The sequence below is a fragment of the Cetorhinus maximus genome, chromosome 10, assembly GCF_964194155.1.
Source record: "Cetorhinus maximus chromosome 10, sCetMax3.hap1.1, whole genome shotgun sequence".
Lineage (NCBI taxonomy): Eukaryota > Metazoa > Chordata > Chondrichthyes > Lamniformes > Cetorhinidae > Cetorhinus > Cetorhinus maximus.
In genome coordinates, this window is record NC_135888.1 from 1,259,437 (window position 1) to 1,286,322 (window position 26,886).

General features: G+C 40.0%; 1 protein-coding gene across 9 annotated transcripts in view; it reads right to left on the reverse strand.

Annotated features, from left to right (window-relative positions):
• The window catches only part of LOC144685385 (uncharacterized), an 81,539-nt gene that overhangs the window by 20,018 nt on the left and 34,635 nt on the right, over positions 1-26,886 (reverse strand). For 7 of the 9 annotated variants that reach the window (XR_013577715.1, XM_078549793.1, XM_078549788.1 and 4 more), the window contains 13 exons: positions 23,422-23,508; positions 23,243-23,326; positions 18,272-18,328; positions 14,759-14,815; positions 14,491-14,583; positions 11,632-11,724; positions 8,904-8,981; positions 8,613-8,699; positions 7,454-7,528; positions 4,604-4,699; positions 3,672-3,749; positions 711-881; positions 32-115 (listed from right to left, as the gene is read on the reverse strand). Coding sequence is in view for 8 of the 9 variants with exons in the window: in XM_078549793.1 (XP_078405919.1) it covers positions 32-115; positions 711-881; positions 3,672-3,749; positions 4,604-4,699; positions 7,454-7,528; positions 8,613-8,699; positions 8,904-8,981; positions 11,632-11,724; positions 14,491-14,583; positions 14,759-14,815; positions 18,272-18,328; positions 23,243-23,326; positions 23,422-23,508 (1,140 nt within the window). In the remaining variant the exon portion in view is untranslated. The remainder of the gene's footprint in view (positions 1-31; positions 116-710; positions 882-3,671; positions 3,750-4,603; positions 4,700-7,453; positions 7,529-8,612; positions 8,700-8,903; positions 8,982-11,631; positions 11,725-14,490; positions 14,584-14,758; positions 14,816-18,271; positions 18,329-23,242; positions 23,327-23,421; positions 23,509-26,886) is intronic. The other 2 variants (XM_078549792.1, XM_078549790.1) reach the window with 2 other exon arrangements.

Below are 26,886 nucleotides of genomic sequence, written 5' to 3' on the forward strand. Positions count from 1 at the left end.
TATCTCTAAACAAAACAGATTAGTAACATACCTGGTAATCCTAGCAGCCCATTTTCTACAGTGCAGGCTCTTTCCAGGAATGTAACATTGCTAATCTGGATGTCAGATAAGCAATCTGTAAACCAGAAGCAATGGACAATTATGCTCCAAGGTGGAACAATGCATTACACTAAAGAAGTACAGTAAACCAGATACTTTAAAATAATATTTCAAGATGATGACTGAACTGAATTTTAAATTAAAATAAAACAAATAAAAATATAAAATGTTATAAATAAGTGTCTAAAAACTAATTAAATTTAACATAGTTAAATTTCTTGACAGCATTTCAACAAAAGGTGGTCATTTTTGATCCTAAAGATGATCTGAGATATTCAACAAAATTACAAGTAGCTATGATCTGCTCGGCCTTTTCAGTTTTTAATTAAGGAATGAATTACCAAACAATAAAACTGCAAATGAGATTATTTAATTCAGAATAGAAAGGCAATTGATGATTATTTTACTGCATGAAAGTCATACTGGTTCAGAGTGTAATCAAATTGGAAACAACAATATCTCTGGATGTTTTGCATTAACTTGAGAAAGAAAGACTAGGGAAATGCTCAACATATACAGCACATTTCCAGCATTTACATTGTATCTAGGCCTGGCAGAAATTTCTGGAAGAAAGATTCCAGATGGATTCCTGTGTTGAAGATGAGACTCACTGTTGTGACGCCGTTGGACATGTCTTTTGAGTTCTGATGGTCGACGGAACTTCTGATCACATAATGTGCATACATGGGGCCTATACCTCTGATGCACAAACTGAATGTGGTCTACCAGGCCACTCTTTCGTGAAAAGTTTGCTCCACACAACTGGCAGGTATTGAACTGCCCTGTAAGGAAATAAAGTAACATGCAGCAGGCTCTGAATACGAATGTATTTTGGTACACAGGTCACACAATCTAACAGCATGGAAAATAAAAACAGAATTTACTGCAGGCCATGGACCATCTGAAAAAAGATAGGTTAAGTGTATCCCTTCAAGTCAGGATAGGTTTGCTCAGCATAATGGCCATTTCCTGTTTCAAATTTCCTGCAACTGAGGCATTGCTGGAACACTCAATTTCTTTCCAACAGATTATAGGAAAGTGTACTAGACATGAAACTCTTTACCGGCAACAAATTCTCTCAAAATCAATTTTCATCAGTAATGTATTTGATATGTGCTGCTTGCTTCCCTTAACAAAACAATGGTAATCACTTGGAGAGGCAAAAATAATAGATTCCAGAAGGACAAAGGCTCAAGAAATGGGTGGACAGATGGCAGGTGAAAGTCAATGCAGTAAAAGGTGCGGTGATAGATTTTAGTTGAAAGAATGAAGAGAGACAATACAAGCTAGACTGTACAATTTTAAAAGGGTGCAAGGAAAGTGCCATCTGGGGGTGCTTATTCACAAATCTTTGAAGGTGGCAGGAGAGGTGAATAAAGCAGTTAATAAAGTATATGCAATCTTAAGCTTTCCAAGCTTTACAAATAAGAGGTATAGAGTCCAAAAGTCAGGAAGTTATACTAACCTTATACAAAACACTAGTTTAGCCCCAGCTGGAGTATTGTGTCTAATTCTGGGCACCACACTTTAGGAAGGGCATGAAGGCTTTGGAAAGTGTACAGAACAGATTTATGAAAAATGGTTCCAGGGATGAGAAATGAGTTACTGGATAGACTGGAGAAGCTTGGGTTGCTCTCCTTTTAGCAGAGAAGGCTGCGAGGAGATTTGAGCTAAAAGATGTTTAAAATCATGAGTGGTTTAGGTAGAGCAAGTAAAGAGAAACTGTTTCCAATGGTCTGTAGCGTTGATAACCAGAGAGCACAGATTTAAGGTGATTGGCCAAAGAACCAGAGGTGACATGAGGAAAAACTTCTTTATGCAGCAAATTGTTAGGATTAGGCCATTAGGAGGGTGGAAACAGATTCAATAGTAGTCTGCAAAGGGGACTGGATAAATATTTGGAAAAGGGCAAAAAAATTGCAGGGATATGAAGGAAAGAGCGGGACCCGGGTGGGGGGGGCAAATGGATTGCTCTCTGAAAGGTCCAGAAGACACTCGATGAGCTGAATGGTTCCTTTCTGCCTTTCACAGCATGACAACTTTCACTCTGTGTTCCTACATCAACTATGGCTGCTATTGAAAATAGCAGAGTTGCTGGTATGGCGCTACAATAGAAAAATAGAGGGAGAAAAGGTAAAAGGAAATCCTTCTCATAGAAGAGATATATAAGTTATGCTTTAATCTGAGAAATAAATTTAATTTCATTTTGAGTTTTGTTTGAAACGTTAAGGAGAAATGTTTTTAGTCTTGTTTTGCAAAGTTTGGCAAATTGTAGCTTTTCATCTTGAAAATTAATTTTGTCAGAAAATTTGTTTTTCTCATATTTCTGTTCTATTTTTAAGGGTTTTTTCCAAAAATGATGTCTCAACAAAAATAAGAATTATTGGCCAGAATTTTTACCTCATCAGGCAGGCGCGCGCCTGACCTGAACGAGCGTAAAATGATGCGCGGTGTCGGGCGAGCATCCCGACATCATCGCGCACTTTCGCGATATTTTGGTCAGCAGGAGTTGGCAGCGCGCCCGCCAACAATTAACAGACCTATTGAGGCCATTAAAGTACCAATTAAATGTAATTTTTCACTGCCCGTCCAACCTTACAGTTAGCGGGCAGACGAAAAGGCCAAAGTGGCCTTTGCACTTTTTAGGAAACCTCATCCATGGGCGAGGTGAAGTTTCCAACAGCAAATAAAAATAAAATAAAAATTTTAACTTTTCATTAATAACATGTCCCTACTCGTGCCAGGGTCATATGAGAGGACATGCTTTTTAACATTTTTACATTCTTTATTTTTGATTTTTTATATCTTCAGCTCCCTGAGGGACCTTTTACTGCATGCACCCCCGCTCATGAGCAAAGTTCCCCAATTGCCCTCCTCTTCTCCACGCCCCCTCCCATAGAGTACTAAGCGCTGCAGCGCGCTGGGCGAGCCTTAGTTGGCCTGCCAGCATGAAATCATGGTCGAGGCTCGATCGCGGGCGGCGGACAACTTCCCAACCACTCCCGCTCGCCCGCCCGACGAGGGCAAAATTCTGTCCATTGTTTCACTTCTTATGGTTTTATAAGGTCATAGAAAATGTTCAGAAATAACAACCTGGCACTTGGTGACAACTTAAATATTGTTTTGCTATTTTAATTGACAACATTGGTTCTAAAGGTTGGTGCCAACTGACCAGAATCATTTTCAAAATTAAAACTGAAATTTCTATAACAAATTTTAGTCTGACATTGGTTGTATTCGCTTAACACTGCATCACCATGAAGATACAGTCCCCGAATTTACAACTAAATCACCTGCTTGCATTGCCCTGTGTTTACACTAAATGGTAACTTCTAGCATTTCACATGGACTGCAGTAGTGTCTTACTACTTTTTCTGATTGTAAACGTGTAAGCACACTGAAGAGCTACACATGCATAGTCAGTCAGTACCACTTTTACCTGGCATGAGCTGAATGAAGCAGTGAATGATGGTCACCATTATTCATTAATATTGGTCAATAAAAAAATCCTTAAAATGCTGCAAAGTAAATATTTCTCAATGTTCAAAAACAGTAAAGAAACTCAGCCTTACCTATGGACAAGTCTGGGTCATGAATGGGATCGTTGTAAAGCCTATGCTTGTGATCAAAATAAAGAGTTCTTTGTCCTTCTGCAATGCAGACACATTAAGCATTATATAGAAAAAATAAAAAGGAAGAACTTGAATATAAATAAGCTCCAAGTATTATTTAATAACCGTACATTATTGATTTATCAGTTTTCTTAAATTATAGGAACTGTAGTAACTAAGCTGACAAGAAACTATGACGGCAAGAATTTACCTGGGTTTAGAGGTTTGTTGGGGTCTGCGAGTTATCAGAATTTGTACATTGCATCCCATGAATTAAGGAGTAGCTGATTTGTTAGCATCAAGCCACATGAAGTACAAATATCTCAACACTGAAATGTTTTGTTCCTGACAAAAAGTTACTTACAGTAAATAGTGGATCAATGGTCAGTGATCTACTAATGTAATGTGCAGCAGATTTTTTTCAATATGGTTAATATAATTGCCATAATTTGTTCCAACCTGGATTTTGCCTAAACACTTTTGTGACTTCACCAATGATTTTTTGTAATCTGAAGTTCTACAGGAGATTTGTCTGAATGCTGAAATGTATAGAGCACTTAGGCTCAGAATGTGATGATGCTCCACTATGTAGGAAGTAAAATGAAGTGAGTTTGTTTGTACCTATGATCTGATACATGCTAAATTGGTAATCCCAACAAGATGGAGTATCAGGAAGTGATGCGGTATTGAGACTGAGCCACTGAGGAAATGATAAATAATCAGAAGTGTGTGGTCATCCTGCATTTCATACAAATTCTAGCAACTAGTTCAAAGGCAGAATGAGCCATTGTATGAGAGAGCTTGTCTGCATCCACCGAGATGAGGAACCAGACAAAAGGGAGGAAAACATGCTTTAAACAAAGGGAGTGAAGATAAGCATCAATGTGACTTACTGTTTGCAGTTTGCACCTGCTGTTTATCATCTCTAATGGGCTGCAAATTATGATGTTGGATGTCAATTATAACTTTTCTAACTGACTGTTCACCATCTGTAGAAGGTAATATATTTTATTATCATATATCATCTACATATCACAATGTAATCATTAAAAAAATAAAAGCTGATGAAGCAATAATTCAGCATCAGCACAATGGGTTAACAGCAAACTTTTTTTAAGCTTAGCAGTGGTGAGAGGGCGTTATTCCATTTAGTTAAAGTGTCAGGAAGATATAATTTTCATAATGTTATTTGGAATTTATTGTAGAGTAATAGTGGGGTCTGCATGTGTGTGGGACTTAATTGAATTAAAGGCAGCTGGTCTGAAGGCTTTGATATATCAAAAGATAAGCTAGGTTTAAAATGTTAAATAGGTAAACATGGGGGAAGTTTTAGAATGTGAGGTGTAAAGGGAACATTTGCATTTTTAAATAAATCAGAGTAGTTTGATTTCAAAAGAGGGGGTGAAATGTTTCACCTAGCCAGGAGAAGTCAAGAAAGTGTTTACTTTCCCCCAAATTTACCAGATTACTGGTAAAATTGGTACTATGATAGATTTTTATTATTAGTGAGGTAAAGTCCAAAGACATAGTGAAACACTGGGAATTTGCATTCAAAGGGGAAAATATGTATAAAGGAGAGAAGGCTATGTGCAAGGGAAGGCATTTTAAGATCTAACACAAATGTGTAAAGCCTCCAGCATATAAGCCTCAAGTTGCTGTCTACAAGGAACCAAAGCTGAGGAAAACTCACTTTGAATTCAATGCTGCCAGACCTGCTGAGTTTTTCCAGGTATTTCTGTTTCTGGTTTTGTTTTGGATTTCCAGCATCCGCAGTTCTTTGCTTTTATCTCTGTGTTTAATTGACTGCCACTTCTCTTCAAGAAATGCCTACCTTGAAGAAATTCTGCTCTACTCTCCATCAGGATTTTCGTATCTCTCTTTTGCCTTGTTCTTGTCCCAACAACCCCTCCCTCACCCCCCCACCCATCCCCCTTAAACCAGCTTATATTTCACCCCTTTCCTATTTTTACTTAGTTCTGTTGAAGGGTCATGAGGACTCAAAACGTCAACTGTGCTCTTCTCCGCCGATGCTGCCAGACCTGCTGAGTTTTTCCAAGTATTTCTGTTTCTGTTTTGAATTCGACTGTTCAGGGTATTGTGTTACTTTGCCTGTGCCTTTTAAATCTGTGTTTTACTGTTGCCTTAATGGAGGTGTAACTGGGAGTTAGATTAATCAGGGGAGCTAGGAGTTATCATGGTAATAATGTGTAGACCTATGCATGTGTTTAAAATAATTTCTTTTAATAAATGTTTAATTTAGTTTTGTAAAAACCCTCTAAGACTCAGTGGGCACGCATCTCAGATTAACATACAAATTGCAAAACAGTTGTGGCAGTTGTTTCAAGTTTCCCTTTGGGATTTGAGCAGTTCAGCATTTACCATCGGCTGTGCAGTAACAGAACCGTGACTGACTTTGCCAGTGAAGTAAATTCAGTTTTTGCAGAAATACAGATGCAAGGGCAGGTTCTTAATGGGCCCAATTTTCTGACCAGTGGCAATCCCTTATCACCTTTGATGAGATACTAAATTGGTGTTACAGGCAATATGCTTAGAAACATGGCACCAGTTCCTAGCAAATTCATCGTGAGAACTAAGAGATTAGGAGAAAGATGACTAATTCAGGGACCACCACTCCACCTCCCCCCCCCCCCCCCCCACCCCCCCACGGCCCTGCCAAAAATAAAAGTGTGGGTGAAAAGGCAAATCTTTATAAATGTAGTAATGGGAACCAAAAGCACTTTTAAACATTGGCCTCTCCAAACCAAATACAGTCTGATAAGAATTTGCTTGCTTTGCTTAGAAGCTGAAATTAGTCATTGTGGACTGTTAGAACAGTAATTGTCAAAAGAAAAGCAGATAATAAGGCAGCAGACAATCCCTTACATTTTAAGTAGGACTCACTAGAAAACCTAGTCCATGGAACTGTACAAAAAAAAGCACCCCTAGGTCCCACCATTTATTAGTATATTATTTGAACTACACAGTGAAAACAATTCTCAAAACAGATATTCTCCCCAGTAGAGTGGAAGATTGCTAACGGCCTTATCATTTGACAATAAGAAAGGCCTATTAATTTCCTTCAGCTCACTTTATAGTCTGAATGTCATTGAATATCAATCAATTTTAGCTGAGTCTTCCAACACATTTTGAGTTATTTATTACTACACACTGAGCGCTAATCTTGTTCTGAGGTACAAGCCCCAGTCTTGTACCTTATGTGTTTCACCTGTTTGAGAAAACCAATTAAATGTCTTTTTGAACAACTACAGGTGTAAACTTCAGTGAATTAGATGGTAACTTAGTCAATAACCTCTAAGAGAAAAATCATTTTTTCTTTTTGCCAGTAGCTTCCTAATTACAACTGTCTGCCATATTCTGTCCAGTCTCTTCATTATTTATAGGAAATGAAACTTCTCCTCAATCTTGTTCTTTATAAAGAGAATAATTTATTTATTCAGTCTGGTATCCTAGTCTGTAATCCCAGTCAAGATATCAACCGCTTTATTCTTCTCTTCTAACTGCTAAAGAAAATGGAAATATTTAGAGTAATACAGTCAGGAGTATCTTTTTGAGGCAGAGTAAAGCTAAATCTGCCCTCAGAGGGCTTGATACTGACGCAAGATGATGAAAATGGAAAATTGCTTTTGTCACTAGCATTTAGCAATCTATACCTCAAGCACAAGAAATCTATAAACAAATCATGTAATTAAAATTAGTTTCAAGTACAACTGTAGCGGACTCACTATAAGCTTGTTTTTCAGCCAGCTGTGATCCAGCTATTAGATTCCAACCTTGATCAGAAACAGTACTATCAACAACTAGAAAAAGAAAACATATGTTACAGCATAGCTTAACAAAATGAGCAAAACATAGGACAAAATAGCACAGACTGTTAAGTAAATGTTCTAAATGCTTTTTCTCTCGGTCATTAAAGAACTTAATGTGGATCTTTTTGTTGAACAGCAGATGAACGGCAGAATTGAGGAATAATTCCAATAAGAAACAAACCAGTGTAAATACTGCATCATGTACAAGCAAAATTACACTCCAAGAATATTCATTTTAAAATACACACCCAAAATTATTGGTTTCTTTTTTAATTTAAATAATCAAAAAATCTGTTGTTATCAAGCAACAAATTCTATTTATATAGGACCTTTAACATAAAACATTTCAAGGTGCTTTGCAAGCATTATCAAACAAAATTTGGCAAGAGACATGTAAGGAGATATTAGGCCAAATGACAAAAAGCTTGGTCAAAAAGGTAGTTTTTAGGCAGCTTCATTAAAGGAATAACGGGAGGTATAGAAACAGAGATTTAGGAAGGCATCCCAGAGCTTAGGGCCTAGACAGTTGAAGGTATAGCCACCAAGGGTGGACAATTAAAATAGGGAATGCTCAAGAGGCCACTATTGGCGGAGCAAAGAGATCTCAGTGGCAGGGGTAGTGGGGAGCATGGTGCTGAGGCTGGAGGAGAACACAGAAATAGGGAAGGGCAAGGTCATGAGGGGTTTAAAAACATGAATGCAAATTTTAAAATCTAGGCATTGCTTAACCAGGAGCCCACGTAGATCAGCAAGTGAAATGGATAAGTAGAACTTGATGTGAGTTAGGACATGGGCAGCAGCTTTGAAAATTTGCCAAGGGAATAATATGGGAGCCCAATAGGAGTACGCTGAAATACTTTTTAAGTATCTCTTCAAATGCCAGAAAATCTTCAAAAAACAGAAAATAACTTAATAAAGATCACTGTGATCCATCTGGCCAGAAGTTCAAATAATACTGCATTGTATTGTATCTCTTCCACCCCTCAGTTCTTCTTTCTCCAAAAATTATCCAGCTCCCTCTTAAACTTGCTGATGCTATCTGCCTCCTTCAAATCACCAAGTATGCCGTACTAACCATAGTTTTTATGGTCTTCAATGTGTTTCCAGAAACTGGACTTGTATTTGTATTTCTTCCCACAAATTTCACATGAGAAAAAGTAATCTGAGAATATAAGAGTGGAACATTTTATTGTTATGACTTAATTGAATCAGGAAGCATCATAGATCTCTCAGAACATTAAGATGTTGCATGTCATTTTGCAATCTAAATAAACCTCCAGGAGGCTTTGAGTGTGTTGCTGTGCACGTATACATTACATACAAAACAAACAGAACAGAGCAATGTGAGGATTATAATCAATGTTACCTGGGAGTGGTCTTGGTTGCAATGCAGGGGTAGGATTGCTTGAGGTAATGTTGAAATTTGAAACTTTTTCTGCTATACCTGGATTTATAAAAATTTTGATTAGCAATCTGCACCACATCTTGAACTTGTCTTGAACATAGCCGTTAGTGCATCTCTTGTAGCAGTGCTCATGGGTGAATCCAAGGTTGTTTTCTATAAACTAGGCCCCCTAGCTCCAATGGCAATCAACAGAACATGAAATGCTCTCCCTCAACAATAGCTTTTTTTACTACTTCTGCTTCCCAGGATGGATTTTGCCCTCACTCTGGCTTCCCATTCTTTATCCTCTCTTCCTACTCCCTCAACAGCATCTCTCCCTATACAGCTGCACAGGAAATATCTTCCTTTCTTGGGCCACTTTCAACAGGGTCCCTCTTCCCCCTTCACGTCAAAGTCTCTCTCTCTCAAAATCCCTTTCCGCCCCTTTGCCCAGCTGGATTTCTCTCTTCCAATTTTTTCAAATAGGAAAACTGAAGGATGAGAAGCCCATGAAATAGTAGAGCAAGTTGTTTTTTAATTATTTTCATGGGATGTGGGCATCACTGGTTAGGCCAGCATTTATTGCCCTTCCCAAATTGCCCTTGAGAAGGTAGTGGCGAGCTGCCTTCTTGAACCGCTGCAGTTCATGCATCTGCTGCCCTTGTCCTTCTAAGTGATAGAAGTCACGGGTTTGGAAGGTGCTGTTGAAGGAGCTTTGGTGAGTTGCTGCAGTGCATCTTGTAGATGGTACACACTGCTGCCTCTGTATGTCAGTAGTGGATGGAGTGAATGCTAAAGGTGGTGGATGGGTGCCAATCAAGTGGGCTGCTTTGTCCTGGATGGTGTCAAGCTTCTTGAGTGCTGTTGGAGCTGCACTCATCCAGGCAAGTGGAGAGTATTCCATCACAGTCCTGACTTGCACTAGGGAGGTTGCAGGTTTAGGAAAAATATCGTGATCATAAGCCAACAGAAACGATTGATGGATATTTTATTCTCCTCCACATATTATTGGATTTGATTTTTCAGAAAGATCCAGCTTCTGAATAAATGGGTTGTAATGATCAGACAGCTCTTTGCTAGTATTTGAGTGCACTATAGGAAATTAATGTTTGATATGAATAATCCATTTTAAGACAAGTGCTGAGCATTTCCTTGGTGATCTTGGAGCAAATAATTCAGTTTATTTTGTTGGGAGTAATCCTGCCACACTCAAATTGCAGCAGGATGAGTAATGCTATATGGAAATTAAGAAAAGTCCTTCAGTCATGTTCCAGCCACACAGCAAAAAGCAACAATCATTACTTTTAATCTGGGCATAGCTTTCAGCAATAAGTTTCCACCTGCTTTCTTCCTTCCATGGACTATCTTTGAAAGTCAGTAATTTTATCCTTCTTGTAGAAAGAAAGACTTGCACTTATATCGCACCTTTCATGATTTCAGGATGTCCCAAAGCATTTTACAACCAATGGAGTGCTTTTGAAATCTAGTCGTTATAATTTAGGAAATGTGGCAGTCAATTTTTTCACAGAAATCTCCCACAAACAACGTGATATTTTTTTCCTGTCATTTCTGTCCTTGTAAAAAGCAATGAGTCTTTTTTCTCATTTATTGGACAACTGCTCAGGCCACTTTATAATAACATAATAACAGATGGCATTTTCCCCTAACCTAATGAAGCCTTGTGTAATTCCTCCTCTGAGAATGGTTTTACTACAGTTCTTAAAAAGTGAAAAGTAAAACATCCAATCTGTAATTTATTCTGGATCATGGATTCTCATTATTGCAGCCAACAACCACTTTGGCAACTGTGATTGTGCAGCCAGCTGAGTCTGGCTTAAACTAGTCTCTTTAAGCCCATATTGGGCATCCTATTAGGTGTTGTTGGGACTTTAAGCAGTTCACACTGATTAATGGCACACAGTTTTATGTTTTCATTCCAAGAAGCTACAGGATTGGCAAATGTTGGAAAATGAAAAGGCTACTTTAATATTGGACAAGAGGGTATCATACTGAGCTTGGGCTAAAGAACTTTATTCGAATGAACTACAACAGGCATCATTATGCATCCAATTTATGCCATCCTCTGAGGGCTGGAGGCTAATAAAATTGGAGACTGTTCCATACTCATATTAACCCCACCTTAAAAAGCACAAAATTGCATTACCTTAAATAAAAACTCCTGGGTACTATGCATAACTTAAAATGACACACCTGTACCTTGCATTTTTTTAAGATGTTGCCTTGTGCAAAACAATCCCCCCAGTTTCCTATGAAAGATTTAGTTGAGTACTGGTGCAAAGGACAGAATGCAACCAAAGACAGAAGCCATCGTTACTGCTTGCCTTTTGAAAGGAGAATGGATACAATGGGAAGGCAGTCACTGAGGGAACCTGCAGACTCGGGAGTGTGCAGTTGAAAGACAACTGAGACTTGGGATCCCAGGTCTATGTGTGGCATTTTACTGTTGGCTTGTTGGCCTGTTTCCATTTTAAAAGCTTTGGGTCAAGTGTTGGAAGAAACTGAAATGTATCAGGAGGTCGTAGCTTAAGTTTCAGAACCAAAGATACAGCATAAGATGATTTATCAATTATCTTATGCTGGACCTGAGTTTACCCTACTCAAATAACCCGATGAAAGATTTTAAATGTAAATTTTTAAATCAATGCTAATGGCTACCGAGGAGAAATTGTATTTATTTTATAGAACTCACAATATGGAACAGCTTCCTCTGTCTTTATAACTGATGGCCTGGATCCTGGCACTGAGCCACATCCTTTGTTGTGAAATTTCTCTTGCCATGAATCTGAAAGAGATTGATTTGATTTTTTTTTTAACATGTGAAAAAGCAAAACGCTGCAGATGATGAAAATCGGAAACAAAGCCGGATGATGCAGCATCTGTGGTGAAAACAAATAAACTAACAATTCAAGCATGAACCTTTCACAGGAGTGACATTGTGTAACATTTGCTCTTTACAGCTTGCTTATTTTTCCTGTGTTTTGCGTGTTTTTCCTTTACCCTTATTTGGATCATTATTCACCTGTGCTGTCTCCCAATTGTGATAAAAACCCTGTTCCTGAAATGTGCACAGATGTTATGTGACCTGAGTGTTTCCAGAATTTGTATTTTACTCTCTAATAAACACCAACTTGAAATAGCAGCTAACTTGATCGTACAAATGTTGATAAAGCTTTGTAAATTGCTGCAAGCTGCCCTTAAATGAGAATTTCAAATACATCTTTCAAAACAATCTCCAAATTTAAAAAAATAATTACTTTATGACTATTTTGCATTTTTACTTTGCCTTTGAATATAAATAAATCGGTCAAAAATGGATCCCGTGCTAGAAAAAATATTTGGCAGGGTGACTAAAAGCTTAGTCTGAAGTGGATTTTAAAGGTGGTCTTGGAGGAGATGTGTTCCAGAGCATGGGGCCTAGACAATTAAGGGCATGCTTCCCATGGGGAGGCAAAGGGAATGGGGACATAAAAGACTAGAGTCGAAGGAATGCAGAGTTGGGAAAGTGGGAATAGGGGGTTATTGAGCTGGGGTAGGTTAAAGATACTGACAGGGCGAAAACATGAAGAGATTTAAATACGAGAATTAAAATACTAAACTAGCAACATGGGGGGAGGTGGGAAACCAGGAGCAAATGTAGGTCAACAAAAGATGGCAGCGACAGATGAACAGTTCTTGGTGCAGGACAAGTCAGGGCAACAGGTGAAAGAGCTGACGTTTACAGAGGATGGGAGGTTGGCTAGAATGGCACTGGGTTCTATTATGATGATAAACGTATGGACTTGTGATGGTAAACATATGGACTTGTGATAAGAATTTCAGCAAGTGATAGGCTGAGGCAGAGATGGAGGCGAAATAAATCAGATGAAAGTAGGCAGTTTTTTGTGAAGAAGTTATGGGTCCATAAATTCAGCTCGTGATCAAATAAGATCCTGAGGCCACAAGTAGTCTGGTTCACTCTGACAGGCTGGAGAAGAGAGATGTAATTGGTGGCAGCTGACGAGGATGACTTTTTAATGTTTTCAGTTTTTAACTGGAGAAAATTGAAGTTCATCCAGGCAGACCTGGCTGCCATCAGCAGGCATCTGGGAGATGACCATGTCTTAGGGACCAGAGCTCATGTTGCAGGGACTGGAAAAGAAACATATTACTGGCTACAATTTGATAAGAAAGAGTGAAATGAGGTGTAGATCCACTGACAAAAATAAAAATACCTGGAAAAACTCAGCAGGTCTGGCAGCATCTGCGGAGAGGAGCACAGTTAACGTTTTGAGTCCATATGACTCTTCACCAGAACTAAGTAAAAATAGAAAAGAGGTGAAATATAAGCTGGTTTAAGGGGGGTTGGGACAGGTAGAGCTGGATAGAGGGCCAGTGATAGATGGAGATAACCAAACGATGTCACAGACAAAAGGGCAAAGAGGTGTTGAAGGTGGTGATATTATCTAAGGAATGTCCTAATTAAAGGTAGAGAGCAGGACAAGCAAGGTACAGATAGCCCTAGTGGGGGTGGGGTGGGGTGAAGGGAAGGGATCAAAATAGACTAAAAGGTAGAGATAAAACAATGGATGGAAATACATTTAAAAATAATAGAAATGTGGGAAACGAAAAATCTATATAAATTATTGGAAAAAAAAGGGGGGGGGATCAGAAAGGGGGGGGGATCAGAAAGGGGGTGGGGATGGAGGAGAGAGTTCATGATCTAAAGTTGTTGAACTCAATATTCAGCCCGGAAGGCTGTAAAGTGCCTAGTCAGAAGATGAGGTGCTGTTCCTCCAGTTTGCGTTGAGCTTCACTGGAACATTGCAGCAAGCCAAGGACGGACATGTGGGCAAGAGAGCAGGGTGGAGTGTTAAAATGGCAAGCGACAGGGAGGTCTGGGTAATACTTGCGGACAGACCGAAGGTGTTCTGCAAAGCGGTCACCCAGCCTGCGTTTGGTCTCTCCAATGTAGAGGAAACTGCATTGAGAGCAACAAATGCAGTAGACTAAATCTCTCTCCCCTTGTCCAGTCCCTTCCCACCTACATCCGTGATTCCTCTGACACCCTACATCATATCAACAATTTCCAGTTCCCTGGCCCCAACCGCCTCCTCTTCACCATGGACGTCCAATCCCTCTACACCTCCATCCCCCACCGGGATGGTCTGATGGCTCTCCACTTCTTCCTCGAACAGAGGCCCGAACAATCCCCATCCACCATTACTCTCCTCCATCTGGCTGAACTTGTTCTCACACTGAACAATTTCTCCTTAAACTCCTTTCACTTCCTCCAAATAAAAGGTATGGCTATGGGCACCCTCATGGGCCCCAGTTATGCCTATCTCTTTATCTTTGTAGATCCACTGAGCTGGACAATGGAGGAGAGGTGTTGAAGGATGATGTGGCCAATTGTATTAAGGGCAAAATTTTTATAAATCTTTTGATGAAAACACTTTTATCAGGGAGTTTATATAGTTCAGGGGTACCTAGTCCTTTTCTTAACTGATTTAAGGATCGTAAATATTTGAGATGCAGGTAATGTTCTAGTGCATCCAAATGCAAGGCTTACTGGAGGGACTAGTTTTTTCCATCTTCATCATAATTGGCTTGGGCTCTGACACTGGATTTAGTTCCTTTTGAGGACACAGTTTTCCAGATCTATCTAAAACAAATACAAATGAACAAAGGTTTAAAGAAGTGGGAAACCAAAATGATATGTGTCAGTACAAGTGAATTTTAAATTTATTGCATAAGCTGAGTTTTCCATCAAAAGAAATTCAACAACATTTCATTTTTGTATATTATCACAAGCAAAAATAGAACATCCAGCAACTTACCAAAGAGTTTTTGTGAAATCAAAGTTTTTATACTGGCAGCAGAAGAATGCACCATTCCTAGTGATAAGTGAATACAAACAGTTAATTGTTAAAGTTTTATGTAATTCTGTTTACATTTCAACTGTATTTCAATGTGAACTACATGAACCAGTGAATCACAGCCTGTGATCAAGTGATACTTTTGAATATGGTATCATTTTTAATACAATAATTCATACACATCTTATTCTGAAAGATATTAATAGCTAAATGCAACAAAAATGGTATTCTCTTACATATAGAGAGCAAAGGAAGATATTTATTCCAGGACCAAATTGTTTCATGCTAAATTGCACTCAGATGTTTCAAAAACTAATTTGGATTTCTGTGATGGTAACGGTAACCTTTTCTCCAACTAATATTCATAATGGTGCCATATATATATATTGTGGTATTCCATGTGCCACATAAACAATGAGATCAACTGTAATTCCATCATCAACCCACCCCTCCAACCTGGCAGAAAACAGGCCAGGAGTTAGGGACAGTTATAATGAAAGGGCGTATTACCCACTCCTTTACTGCCCAACCTGGCTGGTTGCAATTTTGAACTACCACAGTTGACCACAAGGTCCACTTTCAACACACCACCTCTGTTTTCCAGCTCAGTGGGTCCACCCTCATTTCATTTTGTCTTTATCCTATCCAGGAAGGAAAGGACAACTGCCTCAAGCCAGCAGGATCCCTTTTAAATATGCAGATCAAGCTGCAATGACACATCGAATTCTGATTACCCTTAACCTTGCTGTCACCTTTTCAGCTACAACACATGGCTTCTGAGTTTTCTTTCCCACGAATTAAGAAATAAGGCCAGATTGTTGCAAATAATTATTACAGCAGTTTGAGTGTCCGATTAGTCTTTAGAGTCAAATGCATGCACAAACATACAATTTATTGTAATCACAGCAGGATTTTTTATATTTCATGGGATGTGGGTATCACTGGCAAGCGTCACCCATCCCTAATTGCCCGGGAGAAGGTGCTGATGAGCTGCCTTCTTGAGCTGCTGCAGTCCATCTGGTGCAGGCGTACCCACAGTGCTATTAGGAAGGGAGTTCAGGATTTTGATCCAGCAATAGTGAAGGAATGGTGATATAGTCCCAAGTCAGGCTGGTGTATGTGAGCTACTGAGGTGTCAGAAACTCAGGTGGAAGCATTTCCGCAGGCTTTCACTATGTCCAAAGATTAAATAGTAAAATATGTTAATGGGAAAAAATTCATTTTGAAATTAATTCTTAAATTTACATTTTCACTAATTTACTGAGTGGCTAAATGAATAGTTGTCAACATGCATATTTTTAGAAGTATGTCAACATCTGAAAAGTTTTGAGAAAAAAGTACTTTTGAAGTGTTAATCACTGTTGTAATGTAGGAAACACAGCAGCCAATTTGAGCACAGCAAGGTTCTCCATATAGTAGTGTGATAATGACCAGATAATTTGTTTTGGTGGTGTTGGTAAAAGAGAAAAATTAGCCATGACATCAGAGAAGAACTGCCCAGCTCTTCAAATCATGGCCTGGGATATTTTGCATTCACCTGAGAGGGAGACGGGACATTAGTTTAACATTTCATCCAAAAGATGAAAAGAGTCTCAGAATGCAGGGCTCCCTCAATACTGTAACAAGAGTGTCAGCCTAGCTTTTGTGCTCAAGCTCTGGAAAGGTACTTGATCCCATGACCTCTTGACAAGTGAGAATGCCACCTATTGAGCCATGCAGACATTCAAAATAATTGTGTGGATTAGGTCCATGCCCAGTAGGCATTGGATTGAGATTGCTCCTTGTTTTGTATCAGATGTTTGCAGCTGGCAGATGCAGTGGACATTCATCCCATCAGTCTGAGCTAGATTTGATCAGAGTAACAAAAATTCTTAGAATAGGAAATCTAAAAGAAAAATACAATGCTGCAAACACGATGGATAGCACCCAATAATTGTAAAGAGAAAGGTTTGAGGCGTAACTCTTCAGAACTGGACAATAAGCAAGAAATCCATCCATGATTGAGAAGAAAAAAGGAGTGGAACAACTGACAATCCAGTCAGTGAGGAGGTTAATAGGTTGGATGCTACTACTTAATAGAAAAGCAGGACACTGCTTCTGTGACATTTTATGTCATCTCAATGAAAAGTCAAAAGAGCTAAAATGGTTACAAAAAAGGCATGGGTGAAGATGCAATTATCAACGGTACAACTCTACCCAAGCAGATCTAACAATTAATGTGATTAAGGCAGAGGTAGACAGATTCTTGCCTAACAAGGGAGTCTAAGGTTATCGGGGGTAGGCCAAATGTGGAGTTGAGGCCACAATCAGATCGACCATGATCTATTGAATGGCGGAGCAGGCTCAAGGGGCCAAATGGCCTTCTCCTCCTAATTCTTATGTGAATACCTTCATGCATAACAAAAAAAAATGATTTATTTGATTAAATGTTCTATTGACGTATACCTTTTGAGTTTTGGTGCCCATGTATACTGAACAAATTTATTAGTGGAATCTCTCAACAATTGTGAGAGTGAATGGTCCAGCTGACTTAGAATTCTGGGGCAAGATTTTTCAATGGAGCAGCAACTCTATTGAGCCATCTACAACTTCTAATTTTGTTGCAATCTTCTGAAGAATTTCTTTCTCGCTGGCTATTTTTAGTCGAAGTTGCAGAAATTTCTGGGGCACAGGGAAACATCACGTCACCCTCTCCTCCAGTGGCTTGTTTCCAGAATTCTTTTTTTTAAGAAAATGACTGCTTTATTTGAAAATGATGGTCATATTTTAATATTTAAATTCTTTGCAAGAAAGGTAGATAAGCTGACAACTGAGGAATGTTATTGTTTCCATTTGCATAGGCACACTTAATAATGAACCTTCTATCACAACTAGACACAAAGGCAATAGATAATGACACGGCATCAGTCTGAGTGGGACTTATTTTTATGTTTGTTTTGCACTGCACAACAGAAATGTAGGGACTTCCCTTTGTTCTGCACTTTTGAGTGCAAAGGAAAAGAGTTTGCATTATTTAACGTGGAGATATTGCCAATAACATTTTAAGTGTCTTTATTATGCCTGAACCATCTTGCATTAGATAGCTTGCAGGAGTGGAATGTTTCTTGTACATAATCCTCTATGGACTTTTTTTAAATCAAGAGTTTGCTGCTAGAAGATTGTTTGACACTTGGTTGAAAACGATGCTCTTTGTCTGCAAATGAAATGCCTGACAACTTCCAACTCACCATGTCGAGCAACTTTCTCAGTGATTTACCTACGAAATCTATGATTTGATGTAAAATTGTATCAGAAATATATTTGAACAGTCATTACTAATTATTTGCAACAGAACCAATTTGGGTCTGATTTTGTTTTTTTAGTGATTGGGCCTTTCTCATCACATTCTTAGCAATAAGCGACAAGCTAAAATGTATAAGTTTATAACGATAGTTAGAATAATATCATTATGTTGAAACTTTTCCAGCATCTTACCTGTGGTATTTTTGTTAGCAGCATCAGGTCTAGAGATGAAATCAGTGAAAAATTCTCCTGTGGAAAGAAGAGCTTTCATAAAGCACACCCAGCAATTAAAATCACCTACATTATTTTAATTATATAGATCAATGTAGTTTGAAATAATACATGCATGTGTGGTGTCTGTGTATATTACATAATACACTACATTGAATTGAGTATTCAGGCAGTTCTGAGAACTGTACCTCTACCTACACTAGCAATGGGTACCGAGGTTAATCAGAACTGAGCGGTCTTTCAGTCACTTTCAGGCAAGGTGAAGGTTTCTGTTGTGCTACTTATGGTAAAATCACAAACAATCTTTAACAAACATTGGAAATATTATCCTTTTGAAGTCATTGGTTAAAAACATATTTAGCATTTCTGGCTAACAATGAACCTATCGATTTAAATTGATTCTAACCTCTGGGAGACCGACTATTTTAGCTCTCAGAGATTGATTTATCGGCTCTACATCAGTGAGCAAAATAAGTGGAATGTGTTTTACAGAATGTAAAATTTTTTGTTTCTTTAAATAGCTTTCCCTTTCTTGTTAAATATCATGTGAGGTTAATGCAGCGTGAAAAAACAGAAGGGTACTGCAGCACAGGAAAAAGGAAAGACTTGCACTTCTTTAGCGTCTTTCATGACCACTGGACTCCTCAAAGCGCTTCACAGCAAATGAAAAACTTCTGAAGTGTAGGCACTATTGTAATGGAGGAAATGGGGCAGCAAATTTGCTACAGCAAGCTCCCACAAACAGCAATGTGATAATCAGCAATGATCAGATAATCTGCTTTTGTGACATTGATGGAGGGATAGATATTGGTTAGAACACCAGGGATAATTTCCCTTCTCTTATGTGAAATATTGCCATGGGATCTTTACATCTACCAGAGTAGGCAAATGGGGCCTCGGTTTAACATCTCATCCAAAAGACAGCATCTCTGACAGTGCAGCACTCCCTCAGTGCTGAATGTCAGCATGACTTTTGTGCTCAAGCCCTGGACTGCGACTTAAACCTGGAGCCTATGACTCAGCAGTCAGATTGCTTCCAACTGATCCACAGTTGGCACGAAGATCACAGCTGACAGAGGTTTCACCTACTCATGTGTTGAGTGATGTCAACCTTTATCGCTGAAGACAAGATTTTCACCCCACTTGATATGATCTAGATTATGGTTCATATACCAATACCAATTAGTATAGGTTCTATGAACATCCCTGATACATAGGGCAGAATTTTCCGTGCCCGCTGGCATCTAGCGTCATGGCAGGGGTGAGCAGACAATATGGCGGGAAGGCCAAAATTCAGTTTCACGACGTTGTGAAGCCAGTTTGCAATCGTCCGCTCCCCCTGTCATTGACTGGCCGTGTTTCCTGCCGCCAGATGTCGGGAACTTAGTTTTAATACATCGGCATATCATTTTAAGCCCAGTTCACCGGAATCATCCCCCCACCCCGCAATGCTGGATCATCCAGAAACATGCTGACATGTTTCATGTTTGAACATAAGCGACATGCACCTGGCAAGGTGCACTTCACTCGGTACTTTGAGGCACGTTTGCCTACCTTGCTTCAGGCAGCACTCGAGATCATCAGCGCCAGGCTTCGCAAGGCAGCACCACATCATTTTTAGGAGGGCTCACGGGCAGGTCTCTACTTACAAGCTGTAAGGCAGGGGTGGCTTTTCAATGGCTGCAGGGTTAGGGCTTGCTTGGGGAAGTGGGGTATCCAGGGTATGTGTGGGGACACATGTTGGTCTGTGTAAGCGGCCTCAAGAGGGCGAGGGCTCAGGAGGCAGTCTCCAGAGGAGATGAGGCCAGATGGAGATGTGAGGGTGTGTGTGACAGAGAGTGGTGATGTCCCTTGAGCTGGCAGTGAGAGATGCCAGTGAATGTGTGGTGGCCTTGATTGTGTGAGTTTAAAGTGATGAGATGGTTGCCTTAATCTGGTGGCATGGATGATATCATTCATCTTCTTTCTGCACTGGATAGCCAACTTCTTCTGTGCAGCGTTGGCACTGATCACTTCTGCCACCGCCTCCCAACCCGGAGTGGTAACACTTATGGGCCTCCTGCGGTGAAAGTGGGGGTAGAGGACATCATGGTGGGCTCCAACAGCCTTCAGAAGGCATCCCTGGGAAGCGTCACTGGGCTGCAGTCTTCTTGCCTTTTGGGGCCATGTCTTCTGTGCAGCAGTCCTGGGCTGGAAGCACTGAGAGGTGTGCACATGGCTGCACTTTAAATATGGCACCCAACGTGAGGAAGTGGCAAGGTGACGGTGAGGCGGGCAAATCGGAGGCCACCCGCCTGCGAAATGGCATGTTTCCCGGGAATGCATGATTAATGAGGTGGGATTGGGATGATACGCCGTGAAAACCCGCCACTGCAGCCAGCGGGTAAAACGTCCTTTTTCCCACCAGCTACTACACTTAGTGCAAAACTGGGACAATTCCACCCATGGTGTCTCAGTTTTGTAAAGTTCAATTATAGAACTTGAATTGACTTGCTATTATTCATCAGCTGTTACAGTAGATTTAACTAATTTCAACATTATTTCAATAAATTAAAAGGTAAAAATTAGAAATGTATAGTCTTCAAATGTCCAAACAGAATTTAAGGAGACAATTTTATGACTTTGTTGGAAAAGTCAAAAGAGCCCAACAATCCAAAACACCAGTACACGCCATAGTAATGTTTCATCAATTACAAAGACACGCCAGTTAAAAGTAAGAACTCTTTCTACTTGTGTTATTTGCTCCCGTGACCCCACACCCCATCACCGCCAACAATACTCTGCTTTATCTTTCTTTATCTTTAGTGAGAGTGTTCAACTGTCTGAACCTCTCTGGACTGCATGCTCTCCAAAGCTTCAAATTACTCTGCAACCTCTGATATTGCCTTTTTGGTCCATTCCTCTAGCTCATTTTTCGAAGCTTCTTGGCAGCTATTTCTCCTATCTACCCCTACTAATGCAAGGAGGTGCTGGTTGGTGGGCTTTTACCTTGAACCAGTGCCAAGTCATTATGGTTATGGCTCTCAATGGTGTTTGGTATGGGATTCCAGGATATTGACCCAATGACGATGAAGGAATGACAATGTATGTCGCAAGTAAGGATACTGTGTGACTTGGAAGTGGTGTACCCCAACACTGTCCTTCTCTATAGTGGATGCTCTGGGGGAGGGAGATGCCATTTTTCTTTTATAAACGCCTTGAAATTGATGCAGTGCATCACGTAGATAGTGTTGTACTATCAGTCGGGGGCGATGGGCATTGGGAAACAGTGATGTTTGAGCAAACTGTCCTGAATGGTGGTGTAAGAGGAGAGGTTTTGGTAACTGAACAAGTATACTGCTATACTGTTCTATAAAACATTCAAGATGAAGACCTGTGAACTTCTGAAAAATGGCTATTAAAACGCCAGGCACTGGTATTCACAATTGAGTTTTGCTTATTTGAACTAACTACCCAGCTCAGTATATGCCTTAATTGTTGTAGGTGCAGCATTCTTAATTGGGTTGTTTCTATGCAAACTAATTGCAATAACTAAGATGCTTCTTACTTACATGAGCACCAGCATTCCTAATTGGGTGTTTTTTGTGTAAAATAATTGCCTACCTCTGACATGCCTTAATAGTGTAGGGATAGGATATCCCAAGTCTGGATACAAGTGGTTCCTTAAGATGGCTACTATATTTGTGGCACCATATAGATTGAAGTTGCTGTAAAATCTTTAACTATTCACATTACTTATCAAATCATACATGTTACAATACTTCCATTTCACTGAGACCATGGGCAGAATTTTGCCGTCGGCAACCAGGGGGTGGGGGCCGCTTGCTGACGCGTAAAATGATCTGGGATGAGGCGGAACCCCCGACGTCACCGCGCCCCATTTAAATTTTCAGGAAGGCGGGGGCACAGCAAAATCAGCTGCGGGCCCGCCGACCTATCAATAGCCAATTGAGGCCATTGACAGGATCAATTAAACAATTAAAGGACCTGCCCGTCCAACCTGAAGGTTAGCGGGCAGGCCAGGAGCCCCAGCGGCAAATAGATAAAACATGAAACCTTTCATGCAGGGTTTTAAACATTTTTAAAAAGTTATTATGTAAATTATGAACATGTCCCATTTCATGTGACATTGTCACATGAGGGGGACATGTTAAAGAATTTTTTTTTTCTACTTTTAATGTTTTTAAAAGTGTCAGCGATCTCTCAGAGGCAGCAGTTAGCCTCAGGGAGATGTGCGCTCTTTTGTGCGGATGTGGGAAAGAGCGCACTCTCGCTTTTGGGGAATCCCCCCTGCCCGCACAGGGAGCGCATAGCGCTTCCGCCGAACATCACGCTGGGCGGGCCTTAATTGGCCCGCCCACGTAAAATGGCGACAGGGCCCGCCAGCGATTGGGTCAAGCCCGACCGCCTGACAGGCAGAAAATCCTGCCCCATGGAAATATTTTCTATTTGAACAAAATTGATCAAATAAAAAAAATGTTGGAAAACACCTTGTTTAAAAACTTTAATCTCTAACATCTTCCAGTTCTGATGAAAGGCCGTTGATGACCTGAAAAATTCTCACTTTTCACCAATGCTGCCAGATCCGCTGAGCAGCTGCCAGCATTTCCTGTGTTTGTTTCCGATTTCCAGCTTCTGCAATGGAAGGGAACTGATCAGGGCTGAACGATACATAACGGAAGCTCAGGCTGAGATCTTGATCGTCCCTGGTCTCATTTCTTCACAATCCCTTCATTTTCCCCTTTTGCTTTGTAGAAAGCTCCCACCCCTTCACTGCTCACAGGAAGCTTTCTAAGTACCAGTAAGAATGAGCTATTCCAGTCACTGGCACTGAAGGTGCCAACTGAAACCTCCGCCCTACAGTGAGAGGGCATCCAACAAGAGTGCAGCACATCAAGTGGTAATGCATTGACTCTGTATTTTACTGCTCACCTTTTGTTTCATGATCTCTTCTGTGCTTCCAGAAGCTTGACATGTACTTGTACTTTTTACCACAAATGTTACAAACCATGTCATCTGGAAAGAAAACAGTTTACTGAATTATTGATGCTGTTTCTAACAAAATGGGAAACATGTGTCTAACAAGGGCAGTTGGCAAGTTTGTTTTTAACCTGAGTGATGGTTTTGAATTGGACTGTCCTCTTTTAGGGAATTCTGTAACGCAGTGTAATGGCAAGCTGCAGGCAATTTGCAATCACCTGAAATAAGACAACATGCATGAATACTAAAACAAAAATTACAGTCCATTTTAGAGCATTATTTCAGCCACAAAATATATCACTATAATAGATAATGATTTATTTCTGATCTGTAATACATTTTCCTCCTTGGACATTTTGAAAACTGGCATTCTGCACATTTTATTTTTCTTGGTTGATGAGATCGATTGCTACAAGCAGGATGGCCTAATGGCATTATTGTGCTCTCGAGCTGTGGGATGTTTCACTGCCCTTTGTTTCACAGTGAGTTTCCAAAATAAGTTGGGCTCCAGACTAGGCTTAAGCCACATCAAGCATCCTCAATACAGGAGGGAGGGCACGCAGTCACCCTGTGATTACTGTCCATTCCAGTTTGATAAGGACTGATCAAGGCAATTAATGAGGGCCATTTGGCTGCCCTTAATTGGGAAATGGTATCGTAATGAGTATAAAAATGAACATTACCAAGATAGTGGCTGTGAAGTCACTGGAGAACAGATTGAGATCAAAGTATAGTAGTGGAGAGAAAATACCAGGAAAGATGAAGTAAACTGGTTCCCCCATTCCCCTTGGTTCAGCCAGTTTAATCAGTAAGTAAATGAGTCATGCAGAGCAGAAAAGTCCTTGATCTGATCTCCAAATTCTTGACTAATTAATTCCTCAATGGGAAACAATTAGTTACTACTATCCAATCAAGCAAATAAAATCTCATCAAATATACTGATGTGAAAGAGCAATGGCAGGTCAGTGACTGCCCACAGATCGTCCAATGCTGATCAGTTCATTAGAAACTATTTTCAATATGCAAGTGACTGAAAAGAAGATTGTGACCATGCTCTTGAACCTTTACTGCAACCCATTTTGATATCAGCTCTCGATGTGTCTTGTAATCTTTTGTGCTGTAACAAAAATGTGCAGAGTTATGACCACTAGATAGATGGTTATGTTTTAAACTCTCTCAATTTAAGGTAGAGTGCCCTGGAATGGGGGATGTTGTGAAACTCTTTCGAGTTATCAACAGTCACAGATTGCAACTCTTTTTTAGTACAATCACAGTTCTTGGTTTCCGGGAGTGGGACATGAACCCACAACCCTCTGATTCAAAGGCGAGGGTGCTATGAACTGAGCCACAGCTGAAGTTGTACTGAACTCTGCCCAGCGACAGGCCGTGTGATCTGGTTGCCATGGAGACGGCCCATGTCAAGCTTAAAAGTCAAAAGCTTTAACACCTGAACTCAAAAGAGAAGGCAGCTGCTCTTGCTGCTACAGACCTACAGATTCTCAGGGACAGTCAGACGGAGAGTTTTGGGGAGGGAGAAACACAACGGGTGCTGCAATGCCAGGATGAAAAAAAGGACTGTTTTATGTTAATTATCAAGTGGAGGGCTGGTGAGGTTGGAACCCATGTTCAAGGAAACAAGAATTTTGAAGAGTGAAAGACCACAGAATGACCATAGGGTACCATGCAATGGGAAGTCCATCTGATAATGTTTAAAGGGTTGAGTGAAGTGAAGGGGACTTCCTTTAAAAGGACACTGGAAGATTAATCTTGGTGAAGCAGAGTGAAGGGATCCTGTTAAAGTCAAGATGAGCTTTAGACTTTAACCCAAGACTACATCACTATGGAGATTGCAGTGTAATGTAAAATGTGGCGTAGGGTTTTTCGGTTGTGTTAAGTAAGGGGGGGGGAGGGAGGGGGGGGGGGGCGGGGAGAGGTGGTAATACCTTTTCTATGGTTTACTTAGGCAACTAATACACTAATACTAATGTTTTTTATGTTGGTTTGTTACAGTAAAAGTCTTAATGTGAAATTTGTTGTGTGATTCTTTTGTGCCGATCACTGGGAAATTCGTATCTCTTTGTTAAAAAGTTATCAGTCTCTGTGAGGTTCATAACAGAGTTCTAACTAACACCCCATTTACTTTCTTTACTGTGCAAGGATGCCCTTTATGGTAAGCACAGCAACGCCAGTGCTGTCAGATGCACAGGAAGATTTTTTAAAGGCTTTTGTCATTCCTGGCCTGAATGGACATTCCTTTGAGAGGCACTTCAGAAATGCAATTACTCCCTTTACCTCCATCCACCTTCAGTGAAGGTAATAATGTTTTTGCCTAATTGTTAGTCTGTTTGTAAACAATAGATCTCAAACTAATGGATTGATTTCAACAAAACTTGGTACACAGGCTATGGCCCAAGGAAGAACTGATTACTTTTTGGTGAAGATGCAGATCCAAGTCTTGGAATTTTTTAAAGGATCCATTTATGTCTGGGAGATGGGGAGAATTAACTTTTTTTAAGAATGTTTTAGGTTGTTTTATTTAGAATGTTGTCTCAGCTGCTGTGGTGGAATTTGTCACAGTTGTCAAAATGTGAGCAGAGTTTTCAGAGCAGGTTGTTGGATATGGATTGGCCTAAAGCCACCTCAGTGAGATGGAAGGTCTTAATAAAAAGATTTTTTCATTCAGCTTTGGTTACAGATCATGAACCAGTGAGGGAAAAGCCTTGAGGAAGATCTGCATAATTGTAATAACATTTGAGTTAACACAGCATGGCAGAGGTATGCACTCTACTGAGTGCCCTCTTCATTTGTTTTAACTGTGAATGCTTGAAATTTGCCCTTGCAAACTTCTGCTAAAATCGTGTTCAAGAGTTTGGAGTGACTGTTACAGCTCAACCAACCCATATGTGTCATTCCACTATTGCTGAATTAGTGCAGTGAAATTTACAGGGCAGATTCAACAACAAAGGGAGCCAACAGTTTCCAGTGCAAACAGTTCTAAGATAAATGTACAATGGTCGTTTGGTAGTACAGAACATGAGTATTGCTGAAAAAAGACATTTTGTCAAAGCTTTTCATCTTGCACTCATCAGGACAATCGCAAAAATACCAATGTCAGGGGAAGCAACAACTTTATACTGTACGAGAAGAAACTGGTTTCCAACCACACTCTTCTCGTACAGTATAAAATTGTTGCTTCCCCTGACATTGGTATTCTTGCGATTGTCCTGATGAGTGCAAGATGAAAAGCTTCGACAAAATGTCTTTTTGCAGCAATATTCAAAAGTGCAATGCTTGAATCAAACCATCCAGGTAACTTTTTGGTGGGAAGGATTATTTTGTAAGATTTCTTTTGAAGTTTGTGAGGTGTTATGATCCACATAAAGACCAAATAGCTTTTAAAAAAGGAATTCGATCTTCTGGTTAATAGCTGAAAGAATGACACAGCAAGGTTTCACGTTTTAAGACATTTACTGTAACAAAAGACTAGGCTCTATTAACTAAACGCTATCTTTGTAGGCAACTTAATTTATTCTACAGAACAGACACAACTGAAAGAAAATCTACAATCAAGTATACATTACACTGTCCTTTAAGAA